Consider the following 13648-nt stretch of genomic DNA (forward strand, 5'->3'; position numbering starts at 1 on the left):
TGTGCTTCTTATATTCTTCCTTCCTTACCTTATATTTTCCCATTTTCCCCTCATTTATTTGTCCCATTTTTTACTTGTGCTTCTTAAAATAATTGTTTCCTTTTTTGCCCTACATTTTTCTTCAGTGGATATCAAACCAGTTAGTGGACATTATCATCTTACTCATCACCAAATTTCTTGAAAGTGAGATCCATATTTCATTCATTCAACAAGAATTTATTATGAAATCGTTAGATACCAGACATTATTACATAGAAATTAGAAATACAAAGAAAAAACAAAATAACTTATATACACAAAACAAAATAACTTCTATACACAAAGAAAAATAAATACAAAGTTTATGCAAATCATTTTTGTTGCAGTTGTTTTTCATCCTTCATTCTCTTTTGAGAATCATAATATCATGATATCAGAGAGGTGGTGACATAGAAGTGAATTGGATTTGACTGAGGGGATACTGTGATGTGACTCTGGGCAAGACACTTAACCCTGATTGCCTTGCACTTAGGCCATTTATAAAGTAATATTCAGGAGAGAGGGCAAAGGGAGAGTCAAGTTAGGTAGCACTGGATAGAGTCACAGGTAAAAAGTGGAACAAATGAAATTAATAAGGGAAAAAATTTGGAAAGAACAAGAACTTGATGGAGTGAATTCTAGGCTTGTACTCCAGTACAGAGGCTGTTGAGGAAACAGTGGGTAGGACCAATTTGTCTGGAATGTCAAATTCATTAAAAAAAAAAAGGTGCAATAAGCCTAGAAAGGGATTCTAGAAAAAGGTTGTGAAAGACTTGAAATGCCAAGCAAAGGAAGCAGAAGGGGAGCCATTGGAACTTCCTAAAGAGAAGAGTTAACAGTTCTCCCTGCCTCCAGGTATAGAGCTTTGAAAGCTATCTGATTTACATTGGGAGGGTATAGACTGTCTTTTTTGCATGTACTCACATTGTTTTTCTGGTCATATTCCTGTCCTTTATTCATAGAATTCTGGCTGCCTTTTTGTGTTAACCTGGAGTAGGTGAAGTCACTTAGTCTGGTTTCTCTTTTAATTTTTTGGTCATTATTGGTCTGGTACAATTGTTAGGTCTTTGCTGAAGTATTTGTGTGCAAATTAGTCTCTTCTGTGACTCTTAATCATTCATCCTTAACCAGAGATTTCTTTATTCACTCTTCTTTGCAGGGTTAGAAAAGAACAGCTGGCTGCCATCTTCAAACTCATGAAGGACAATATGGAGACTTTTGGAGAGATGTCTGATGGAGATATGCAGGAACAGCTCAAGCTTTATGATATGTAGTCTCAAAAACAACAGAGCTCTCCTATAGCTTCTGCCGTACCCTGCAACAAGACCTTGAAGACAGTTCTACTGTGACTATTATTAGATTAGAAACTTGTTTTCAGATTTTTTTTAGGTTTAAATACATATATATGTATATATATATATATATATATATATATATATATATATATATATATATATATATGAATACATGCCTTTTTGTATATGCTATTTATATCTCATTCCATAGGGATTAGTAATACTCCATATAGAGGAAGAGGGGTGAGCAGACCCTGTTAGCTGAATTTCCTTCCTTATTGTTTGTTGTTGAGGTTTGGAATATGTGACATAGGTACACATACCCTATCTTCTGACTTGAGCTAAAAAATTCCTCATGTTAGTCTTAAGACAAACATTTATAATATGAGACCAGATTGAATGATGTTAGAATAGAGCTGACTCAAAGCCCTAACTCATGCCACAATAGTAATCTGATGGGATTTTTGGGGTGCTGAAAGATATCGTACCTTTCCTATTAGCATTCTTATAAGGTTTTTATAGAGTTATGGTTTAAGAATTTTTTGAGTGTCCAAGGTCCATTTCTTCCTTGAGGGTCTAAAAGTCTGTTTCAAAAATTCATCTTCCCTTGGGGATCAGAATAAAGGTACTAGAAATAAAATGAGTTTGTTCTGTGTTATATCTAGTCGTTCAATTCAAGTATTTGTGGAGTGACTATAGTATATAGTATATAGTCACTAGAGTGACTATAGTCCTGCAAGATACATAAAAGGAACAAAAGACATGGCATTTGACTTGGAGGAGCTACCAGTCTCCAGGGAAAGAAATGATCCCATCAGAAAACAATCTATACAGGAACTCCTCTGATGGCTCATTGAATTATGATGGCTCTTTGAATTATGACAGTGACTTCTTGAAGGTTCTTTAAGTGAAAGTGGGTGAGGAATTCACTGGGTCCAGCTATGATTGGAGAGATCACTAACAAGGCTGTAGATTAACAAGTTCATTTATCACAGTAACTCTTAAAGATTATTTGCCAGGGTGTAATAAAAGATAGCATTTTTATTTGTAGCTTAAGGTTTTCAGAGTACTTTACATGTTGATGGGAGTACTTACATTGTTGAAATCATAAAACCTTTGAAGTGTGAGTGCCGGCTCTACTGAGTTGCAGGAACTGTCGTTTACAATTCTGGTTCAGGAGCTGAAAGATAGCTTCATTCAGCATGGGATCCCTCAGGTCTGTTGCTCAACAGTGTCAAGCAAGTTGCTGCAATCATTTCCCAGTAACCATGTTCAGTCATGTTTGTACTCATGCTCCAGCTTGTTTTATTGAATTTTTGTTTGACCACTTCATGTGCATCTTTATCAAGTTACCTCATCCATAACTTGAAGCTAGTGTTTAGTGAATTATGACTCTCTTGCACAAAACTAAACTAACAAATAACTTTGGGCTCATTTTTCTGATAATAGAACAATGCATTCTTGCTTCACTGATTGAAAAGCAGACCTATTTGTGACCAAAACAGCCCTCTCAGAACTAACTCTCAAACAAGCATTTGATTTCAAATGTGTTGATTTTTTTTCTTTTCTTTTTTCTTTAAAAGCTATTATTTATTATATAGGATGACTTTCTGGGAGGAAGACAGGGAAATAGATGAAATACTGGGAGAAATTCTGGTGATATATAAAAAAAGACATAAATAAAAATTTGCAAAAAGGAAAATTTTACCTAATGTCAACAAAACAGAATATGTGAATATTTATTTAAATTTCCTGAGTTTCTTTAAATTTAATGTATGTTAACTAATAGGAACATTTCTGCATATGAAAACCTTCTAAAACAAAAATGATTACTTTTGAAACTCAACATCTCCTTTACATACATTGTATTTCTTTTTTAAAATTTATGTCATAGGGCAGCTAGGTGGTACAGTGGATAGAGCATCAGTCCTGGAGTCAGGAGGATCTAAATTCAAATCTGGCCTCAGACCTTGCAAAAAGAAAAAAAAAGAAAATTAGCTCATAAATTCCATGCATTACTTTCAAAACTGTGTACTTTGTATCTCCTTAACTTCCTTTATTTAAAAAAAATGTTTCAAAAGCTCTTTATTCTTTCTTTTGTTTGTCTTTGTCTTTTTTTGGCATCATTATCATCACTATTCCCTTCTCATACCAATTTTAAAAAATCATAACAAATATGTCTAACCAACCCCTTTGACATCTACTCAGAAAAAGTATCCCAGCACAGGATGCTGGCAAAGGCAGAAGGGAGATGAGACTTATGGTTAGCTAAAATAATGTATAGTTTGATGCTGATTATATATATACACCTGCATAAAAGTCAATTCAATTTGTTGGGGTCAAAAGTAGAGAGAGAAGTTGCAGAAAGGAGTCAAGAAAGAAATACTTGTGAAAGATGATCCAAGCCTATTATGTTCTTTAACTTCCAGGACTTACAATTCTTAAGACTGGAAAATATATCACCTATGAATGGAATTATTTTCCCCTTCCTAATCTGAGCTAAAATCTTGTCTCCAAGATGAAGCAGGATCAATTAAAAAATAGATTTTTATTGTTATCTTTTGTTCTCCCTTAGATTTCCCCTAATATTTCCTTTCTCCCTTCCAAAGCCATCCCCCAAAACTAGGCAAACTATATCCTGCATAGCCTGGTTATAAGCTTAGCATGGTTTTTACATTTTAAAATAGCAATATGTCTAGAAACAGTTAATGGCCCAGATTTAGTCCATGGGTCATAGTCTGCCATATAACATGAGAATTTTTTTTAAACCCAAAGATTTAAAAAAACAACAAAATTATCAGATCATTGAAAAATATCAGATATTATATGCATTATTCTACAGTCATGGACTACTTACCTCTGTAAAAGAGCAGAAGGTAACTATCTCATGTCTCTTCTTTGGGAACAAGCTTATTCTTTATAATTTTCCATTTATATTTGTGGCAGCTATTCTTTCCATTCTCTTTGTTAGTATATATATTTTTTCTGACTTACTTAATTTTGTATCAGCTCATTCAAGCATTTCTATGATTCTCTGAATTCATTATAGTAATCATTTCTTATAATACTATTCAATTACATTCATGAAGTCTGGTTTGTTTATCCATTTCCTAGTTAATGACCATCAGCTTCTCCCTCCTCTCTGTTTCCAAGGTCTTTGCTATGAGAAAAATGCGCTTACAAAAGTGGTCAATTGCCTCTTGAAGTATATGCTCCCAAAACCTCTCAGGATGACTCTGTTGGCAAACCAGGCATGCCCAGATTACCCCAAAAAGTGCAGGTACAAAAGTAGTCAGTTGCCTCTTGAAGTATATAATCAGTAGTGGGATTTTTTTTTCCCTCAAGGCAATGGAGTTAAGTGGCTTGCCCAAGGCCAGACAGCTAGGTAATTATTAAGTGTCTGAGGCCGAATTTGAACTCGGGTACTCCTGACTCCAGGGCCTGTACTCTATCCATTGTGCCACCTAGCTGCCCTAGTAGTGGAATTTCTAAATCCAAGGGTATGGTTATTTTAGCCACTTTATTCACATAATTCCAAAATATTTTCCATAATAACTGAACTTATAACTCCATCAACAGTGTATTCATTCATATGTCAACTTTTCTACAACCCCCTCTGATGTTGATTACTCTTAACTTTTGCCATGTTTTTCAGTTTTCAGTTTTCTAGGTGTGAGATAAAACATCAAAGTTAACTTGATTTACATTTCTTTTGTTATTTGTGATTTAGGGCATTTTTCATATGATTTTTTAATAACATGAAATTCTTTTGAGAATTATTCATATTATTTGACCATATGTCTATTGGAGAAGCTTATTTTCATTCTTTTGGCATATTCTAATCAGTGGAACTCTGATTTCTCTTTGCTAATTTGCTTTAAATGATGGATTTACTCAATATTCACTATCTATAATGATATTTTGTATAACCAGCATTGGATGGGCAGAAGGTAAATTGGAGGCTATAATCTAAGGACTATCTTCTGTCTTCCATATTTAGACACGGTTTTTGTTCTGAACCCCCTTGTAACCCTAGATAGAGATAGTTGATGAGTGGAAGAGACTATAGGGAAGATCACCCTGTTTTGGTGGTCCAGAACTGTCTACCTCTCCTCCTAGATAGGCTGCTGGGATGGTTCTCCAACTGTGATAAATAGTTCAGATCTCAGATTCATATCTACGTCATTCATAGATATGTTTTTGAAAAACCACAATCTATATTTTAAAAGCCATACTCACATATAAATCTTAAACACATTCAAGCAAACCTCGCCCTGTTATATCAAAATTTATGTTTTAACTTAAACTTGCACTCTTGAGCTCTCCACATAAATAATTGGCTTTTTATTTATCATCAATGTAGTCTGGGGTAGTCTGGGCATATCTGGTTTGCCAATATAGAGTCATCCTGAGAGGTTTTTGCAGCATGACTGGATGATCTAACATGAAAACTTCTGAGTCCCCTACATGGGCTACCTCTGTCTTTAAATTAATGAGACTAAGCCTGTAATCCTCTCTCTCTTTCCACTTTTCTCTCTGCTGCTTCCTTTTCAGCCACTCTTATCTGCTGAAGACCACAGCATGGATGCCATGAACTATACTGGTATAAAAAAGAAAAGAAAGTGATTATGCCTCCCATGTGTTTGGGGGGGGGGTAAATTTGTATATTTGTGATTATATCTTCTTTAGTGAATATTTTTGAACAAAAGCAAGAGGACTCTATGTTTGAGAGAACCCCAGGAAAGAGGTGAAATTATCTACCTGGCCTTCAGATGGTAAGGGCTGGGGTGATGTGTGTTATGCTAACAAATGCCAACAAGAAAAAGATAAAGAATTGAAATTCCATTCAAAATCACATAACATTCTCTAGAAGCAAGATCAATGCTGAAATCTCATGGTATCAATTTTGTGAATGATGGCAAATGTAATTCCTTCATCCTTATTCTTTGTCTAAAAGAATATGGAGGAAACACTGGACAATTTGGAGACCTGGGCAGGATTTGAAAGTCTAACAAAGTCTGGAGCTAGATAGAGCTCTTGCTATTATTAAGTGGCAGTGGCAGCAACAGCTAAGATGACAAAAGTGGCTGGAAATAATTTGGTGGTGGTGATAATGATGGTGATGACCTTGGCTGTGTGTTTACAGTAGCAATGTGGTTTTCCCTCTGGTTGCAGTAACAGTGTAATTTTCTCTCTTAGGCATAGGAGGAGGAGTAGAAGAAGGGAAGGCAAGCAGATTATTGGAGAAACATAGAAACTGCTTAATCATGGTAGCTCACTCATATGACTAAATTTCCTTTCATAATATAGATGCTTTGCAGAGAAAGTGATTAGTTTCCATGCAACTTATTTACAAATAAGACCATTGGGGTTAGTCATTTTCTTTTTATTGACTTGTATTTCCTCTTTACATAAATTAGTGAGCCAAGATATGTATTTGTGTAGATGCTTTTTGCTACATTCTAGGAGTGAATGGGGTCTATTTGATTGAGTAATTCAGAGAGTCCTAGAGAGTATTAGCTAAAAGAGTCAGCTTCTAATCTGGGGGTTATCAAGTTACAGTTTAGGTTTATGAATCCTTCTATTGTTGCCAGAGAGAGTGACAGCTGTGTTTAGTGAGAAAAATCACTGAAGTGTGACTTCTAGAGGTAGGAAAGGCTTGACTTTAATTCACAGGTTGCATAAAAGTTTCTACAAAGTTCACAAGTTAGGCTCTTTGGAGAAGCAGGATAGTAAGTTTCAATAATGACTTAAAGGACAGGCTGATTACCAGAACCTGAGGGGAAGAAGGGCTCAAGTGAAGGCAGGAAACTACTGCTCCCCAGTGAGGGAGCGTAGTAGTCATCAGGTTTAGGCACTTTAAGAAAGTGAAGAAGATGAGTTTCTAAGAAGATATAAGGTTAAGCAAAAGAGCAATTGAGGGAGAATAGCAAGGAGGAAGGTCACAAATAAAGGGTGAGTTTCTAAGAAGGTAATAAAGAGACAGTTGAGGAAGAATAGCAAAGAGAATAGTCAAGAAAAGGAAAAAAAATGGAAAGGAAACAGCTAGGAGGCAATGAATGGGCTTAGATCAAAATAGATCCAACTTCATGGAGCTGGGACCACGTTGGTCATGGATCTAGCCTGGAGAAAGAAAGGGAAAAAGAAACCAGAGCAGCCTGGCCAGGATTTTAGGAGAAAGATGAAGAAGTGATGATTCCTTAAGTATACACTCTGTGGTGGGTGGATCTAGGGTGGTATTTGTGGAGGGATAGGTGTGGTTCTCTACTGCTGATGCCAGAGGGTGGTCCCCCAAGAGTGGCTAATATTGTGGCAGCTAGGTGGCACAGTGGGTAGAGCACTGGGCCCTGGAGTCAGGAGTACCTGAGTTCAAATCCGGCCTCAGACACTTAATAATTACCTAGCTGTGCGGCCTTGGGCAAGCCACACAGGATTTTTATTTCACAAGTCTGCAAAGTTCACAGATTGCCTTGAAAAAACCTAAAAAAAAGTGGCTAATGTCTGATGTAAGGTAGCAATCACTGCTCATGAGCAGAGTTCATTAATACTACCAAATTAGCATGCTTCTGCCCAAAGGGTGTGACCAAAGTCACTTTTCTGTTTAAAGTCAATAGAGCTCACAAAGAGCCAACAGAGAATGGAGAACACCCCCACAGTACAGAAAAACCCCACAAGATTTGTTTCCAATACAAAAAGATAGCATTTCTCTGTGCTCAGAATTCCTCTGCTTCACTACAACACTGCTAAGAAGAAGAAAATCTGATTTCATTATTACCAAAGTATGGTTAAGAACTTGACCACAAGCCTGAGGCTACCACTTAAAGCTCTCCTGCTCTGGCCTTGAAGGACAGAATCAAAAAGAAGGTGAGTATGAGATGAAGATCTAGGAGTCATCTGTGAGGACATTCAATCTCTCCTTCCCTAAAGGGAAGTTTTTAGCCAGCCTAACCTTTGTTTTCCAAAATGAGACTTGAAAATATAATATCTGTGAAGTTTATAAAATATCTGAGTTCCCCTTTCAAGACATGCAGAAATTATATCAATCCAATTATAAGACACTGTAGAAATAAAACAACTAGAAAAATATTACTTGTTCATGGATAGGTATAGTCTGTATAATAACATTAACAATACTATCTAAATTGAATGACTTATTCAATGCCATAGCAAACTGCAAAGAGAATATTATAGAAAGCTAAAAAAATCCATCTAGAGGAAAAAAGGTCAAGAATATCTAAATATATGTGATTATATATATTTGTATATAAAATAATGCAGTATGAGGGGAAGAGACCTAAAACAGTGTCAATCTCAAACTATATTTAAAGTAATCACCACTAAAATTATTTGAAACTAATGAAAAAATAGAAAAAATCAATCAGTGGGTAAGTTTTACAATACACAGAATTAAATGAAAAAAAAAGGAGCATATTGATCAATAAACCCAAAGATCCTAACTAAGGGGACAGCAAAAACTGCTGGGAAAATGTCATTTGAGACTGGCAGAAATTGTTTAGAGCCACATCTTACATCAAATACCACAGTAAGCTACAAATAGATATATGAGTGGGACAGAAAAAACTAACCTACAAAAAAATTAAGAATCAAAGAAGGAATCACCTTTTGCAGCTCAGGATAAAAGAAAAATTCATGGCAAAGTAAAGAATAGAAAGGATCACAGGAAACAAAATGGATAATTTTTACTACCACTGGTATGCAGGACACAGGAAATGACTTATGTTGGACTTGGACAGACTAATGTGTACAATGCCACCCAAGTGCAATGAGTACTGTCCTGACCATTCCCTGTGACATGCATATTGGAGAGTACCTGGAGCCAGGTGTTAAACCATTTTCCCAAGCACCATCCTTATCCAACCCACCATAGAAATGTATTTAAGAAAGGACTCTTGGAAGAGAAAGCTTTTTTTCTGCCCTTCTTTCCTCTCCTTTGCAGTAGGGGCACTTTCTCTCCCTAAGCTAGAACCACTTGCTCCCAGCCTATGCCCCCAGAAGAACTATGGTCTCTTATTCCTTGTGGCTGAACTGGGTCTGGCCTAAGTCTAGGCTGCTTTTTCTCCCTCAGGTAGTCTCACCTAAAGCTTTATAGTTCAGTCTGTCCTCAAGCTTGAGGCCTCCTGGCTTTGACAGGGCCTCATTCCAGTCTCTGCTCAGTTAGGTCTCCTGTCTGCTTTGCTTTCACTCTTTCCCTCAGGCACCTCACCAGGACCTTTGTTATTCATACTTGTTGTCTCTTCAGTAAAAAGATTTTAATCTGTGAACTTTGCAGACTTGTGAAATAAAAATCCTGAGCTATTTCAATTCCAGGGCTAGTCCAGAATTCTTCATTTTTCACAAGAGCTCTCAATTTTTATTGGCCACATTTCTTCCCAACACTAAATTACTAGTTAACAATTGAATAGCCAATGTGCCAGGCACCCTGCTAAGATTTTACCTATATTATCTCTTTTGGTCCTCACAACAGTCCTGCAAAGTAAATGTTTATCCCTTTTACAAATAAGGAAACTGAGGCAAACAGAGGTTAGGTGACTAACCTAGAATAACTAACCTAGTGAATATCTATGGCAGAGTTTGAACTCAGATTTTCCAGGACATTATTATAGCACATTTTTTTTCTGATAAAGCTGTAGTCTCCAAAATACATGGGGATCTGATCCAACTACATAATAAAAAGATACATTAATCTACAGATAAATGGTGATAAACAGGAGTTAGGACCCAAATCATATTTTAGTTAAATTAGATAGTCTACATCTCTGACAATTGTTAAATAGGAAAAGACAGAGCATATGTATCTATCTACCTATCTCTTTATCTATCTATCTATACATTGTCCTGGGAGACATAAAAAAAATCACAAACAAATGTAGGAAAGCAGCAATATTATTGACCACAAATAAAATTCTATTAAATAAAGATCTAAGAAGGGCTTATTAATTGGACAATAAATAACATTTTGAAAATTCATGGGTTCAAGAAAGGTAATAGAAATAATAGATCATTTCATAATAATAGAAATAATCAATAATTTCATTAAAGCTGACAATGAGACACTTAAAATTTGTGGGATGCAGCCAAAGCAATCTAAGAAGAAATTTATATTTCTAAACACTTTTGTCAATATAAGAGAAAAAAAGATCAATGAATGGGGTATGTGATTTAAAAAAACAGCAACAACCTAGAAAATCCAATTGATATTGTGTAATCAGTGATTGACCTAGAGCTCTGTACTCAATAATTTTCAGTGTAGAAGCAAAATATCTGAACTCATTCCCCCCTTCCCCCCAACACATAGACACACACACACACACACACACACACACACACACACACACACACACACACACACGCAGAGATTCACTACTCAGAGGCTTTTGGCTTCCAACCTATCTCTTTAACCATAAGTTTGTACCTTTCATCTTCTGCTTGCTCTGTGGAATGGAACTCTGGAAACATACTGGCATATTAATAATTATAATAATAAATAGTATTTCATACTATGAGCCACCCATGGTGCTATTTACAAATATCTTATTGGATTTTCACAACAAGCCTGGGCAGTAGGTGCTATTATTATTTCTATTTTTTTACAGTTGAGGAAACTGAGACAAACATGTTAAATGACTTACCCATAGTCACACATAGAGCTAGAGTCTGAGACCACATTTGAACTCAGGTCTTTCTTTAAGCTCAGTGCTCTATCCTTTGTTACACCTAGCTATGTTCAAAAAATGCTTTTATTAAACACCTTCTAGAGTAGAATGCTGGGTCTGGAAAGTCAGGAAGACTCGTCTTTGTGAGTTCAAATGTGATCTCAGACATGAACTAGCTATGTGACCCCAGGCAAGTCACAACTGTTAAAATGAACTGGAAGTGGTAAACCACTCCAATGTCTTTGCTAAGAAAATCCCAAATGGGGTCACAGTCAGACATGACTGAAACAACTGAACAACAGCATGTGCCAGTTGCTGTAATAAATACTATACAAATATCCCATTTGATTATCAACAACTCTGGAAGTAGGTGTTATTATCCCCATTAAACAATTGGGGAAATTGAGGCAGAGGGGCTAAGTGCTAAGTGACTTGCCCAGGGTCACACAATTAGGAAGTGTCTGAGACATTGTTTGAACTTAGGTCTTCCCTGACTCCAGACTCAGTATTCTATCCACTGTGCCACTTGGGCTCTTTCACTGGCTGACAGAAGAGTTGGAACCCTGGACATGGTGTAGGTCTTTTCTTGATGACATCATCTTCTAAACTTCTGCTCCACCTTGTCTCTTTGTCTTGGCTTCTTCTGAGTCTGAAGGACTTATTTCTGGGTCATTATCTTCCTTTCCTAATGAGAGAAATAATTATTTCTTTCTTGTATTTAATAAATAATTATTGAGTTAGGACCAAGGTGTTTCCCTTTTTCTATTTCCTTTTTTCAGAAACCAGCCCCTGCAGGGTGCTCAGATCTGTTCAAAACATAAAAGTTAGATGAATTGATGTATTCCAACCTATTTTATTTTATTGATACAAGTCTGGGAAACAACAGAGCAGAAATATATCTAATGTTAATTCTTGCACATGAGTAAAGTTTCAGATCAGTCTCAGTAGAAGAATAAAGGTCAGTCAGATTTCATCGGTTTCTCCTTCACCTATAGGAGAAGTTGTGTCACAGTATTTCATCCTATTTGGAATGAGGACAGAATTAAGGAGTTCCAGAAATGAGATTAACTTTGAAGGGCTGGGTCAGCACTAGGAAGAGCAGGCTGCCCATCTTGACTGGAATACTCTCTTCAGCTTTGCTTTTTAGAATTCCTTCATTCCTTCAAAGCTCAACTCAACTTTCTCCTCCTGTATGACACCTTCATGGTACCCCCAGCTATTAGGGTCTTACCCTTACCCTTGTCCCTATGCACCTTGGGACTATGATAGATAAAGTTTGTATATTAATATGTGTATGTGTTGCTTCCTCACAGAGAAGTTCCTTTGAGCTGGAGACTGTTTAATTTCATTTTTGTCCTTGTTTTTCCAAAAGCTAGTGTGGTATTTAGTATTCAGCAAATATTTAACAAATGTTTTAAATTAAATTATTAATTTAAAATGACAAATACAAGGATATCAAGAAAGTCAGAAAGTCCCCCAAATTCCCCAAGTAATACAAAGCAAAAAAAAAAAAGAACCAATACATTCATTGACTATGGGGTTGTTTCAACTTTTTAAAATCATATTATATATATATATATATATATATATATATATATATATATATATATACACACACATATATATGTGTGTGTTTATACATATGCACATATAATATGCATATATATACATATATATATATATGTATATATATATATATATAAAACACAGATGTAAAAGGATATTAGAAGGAGATGTAAAGTAGACATATAGCTAGATGGCCTGTTAGATTGAGTACTGGGCCTGGAGTCAAAAGGACCTGAATTAAAAACCAGCTTCAAATGTTCACTAGCTATGTGACTCTGGGCAAGCTACTTAATGTCTGTTACCTTGGTTTCCTCATATGTAAAATGGAGATAACGATAGTACTTACTTTTCTGGGTTGTTGCAATAATAAGATGAGAAAATAATTGTAAAGTGCTTAGCCCAGTGATAGGCACATGGTAAGTGCTATCTAAAAGCTAACTATTGTTAGTATATTTTTTTGTTGTAAACAGAGAAGCAGCTTGGAGTATTGCATCTCTAGGGAACTGACCTGAGAGCCCAGAATATCAGGGCTCTAATCCTGCTTCTGGCACTTTAGTGACTATGTCACCTTGGACAAGTGAATTGCAGAAAAAGTGTGCTGATTGGCTCTAGTAGAGGGAGTTTCCTTACCAAGCATTCCCTTCTTCAATGAGAGTTACATGTCCACTCCTAGTTGTAAATAGTTCTGTTTTTGTGGAGCCTTTAGGTTCCCAATGTAAAAACTCTCTGTGCAGTTGTAAAGTTCATCTTTAACTTAGTCTTGGACAGTTCCCAAGGCACTAAAAGGCTAAACTTTCTCATAATTAAAAAGTTAAGCTCTTCTCTTCCTTTTTAAAAGTAATTAATAAAAAAACTATTTTAACATTCATATACACATGCATATGTATATACACACACAAATATACATACATGGACACATGCACACACATACACATATGTATATTTATATGGTTTGAATCCACCCCAAATGTTCACATGGATTATTTGTGTCTGATTTGTGGTAGAGCATTCCAAACTTGTATTGGTCTGATTGGCCAGAGTCAGACACACTGTAATTTGATTCTAATGTGATGATGTCATTTTGGTCCTTTTCAA

General features: G+C 35.9%; 1 protein-coding gene across 2 annotated transcripts in view; it reads left to right on the forward strand.

Moving 5' to 3' along the window:
• The window catches only part of MXRA7 (matrix remodeling associated 7), a 49288-nt gene extending 36768 nt beyond the window's left edge, over positions 1-12520 (forward strand). The window contains exon 4 of one of the 2 annotated variants that reach the window (XM_074225100.1): positions 1178-12520. In XM_074225100.1, coding sequence (XP_074081201.1) covers positions 1178-1292 — 115 coding nt within the window. In that variant the 3' untranslated portion in view covers positions 1293-12520. The remainder of the gene's footprint in view (positions 1-1177) is intronic. The other variant, XM_074225102.1, reaches the window with a different exon arrangement.
• The last annotated feature ends 1128 nt before the right edge of the window (positions 12521-13648 follow it).

This window comes from Macrotis lagotis, chromosome 2 (assembly GCF_037893015.1).
Source record: "Macrotis lagotis isolate mMagLag1 chromosome 2, bilby.v1.9.chrom.fasta, whole genome shotgun sequence".
Lineage (NCBI taxonomy): Eukaryota > Metazoa > Chordata > Mammalia > Peramelemorphia > Peramelidae > Macrotis > Macrotis lagotis.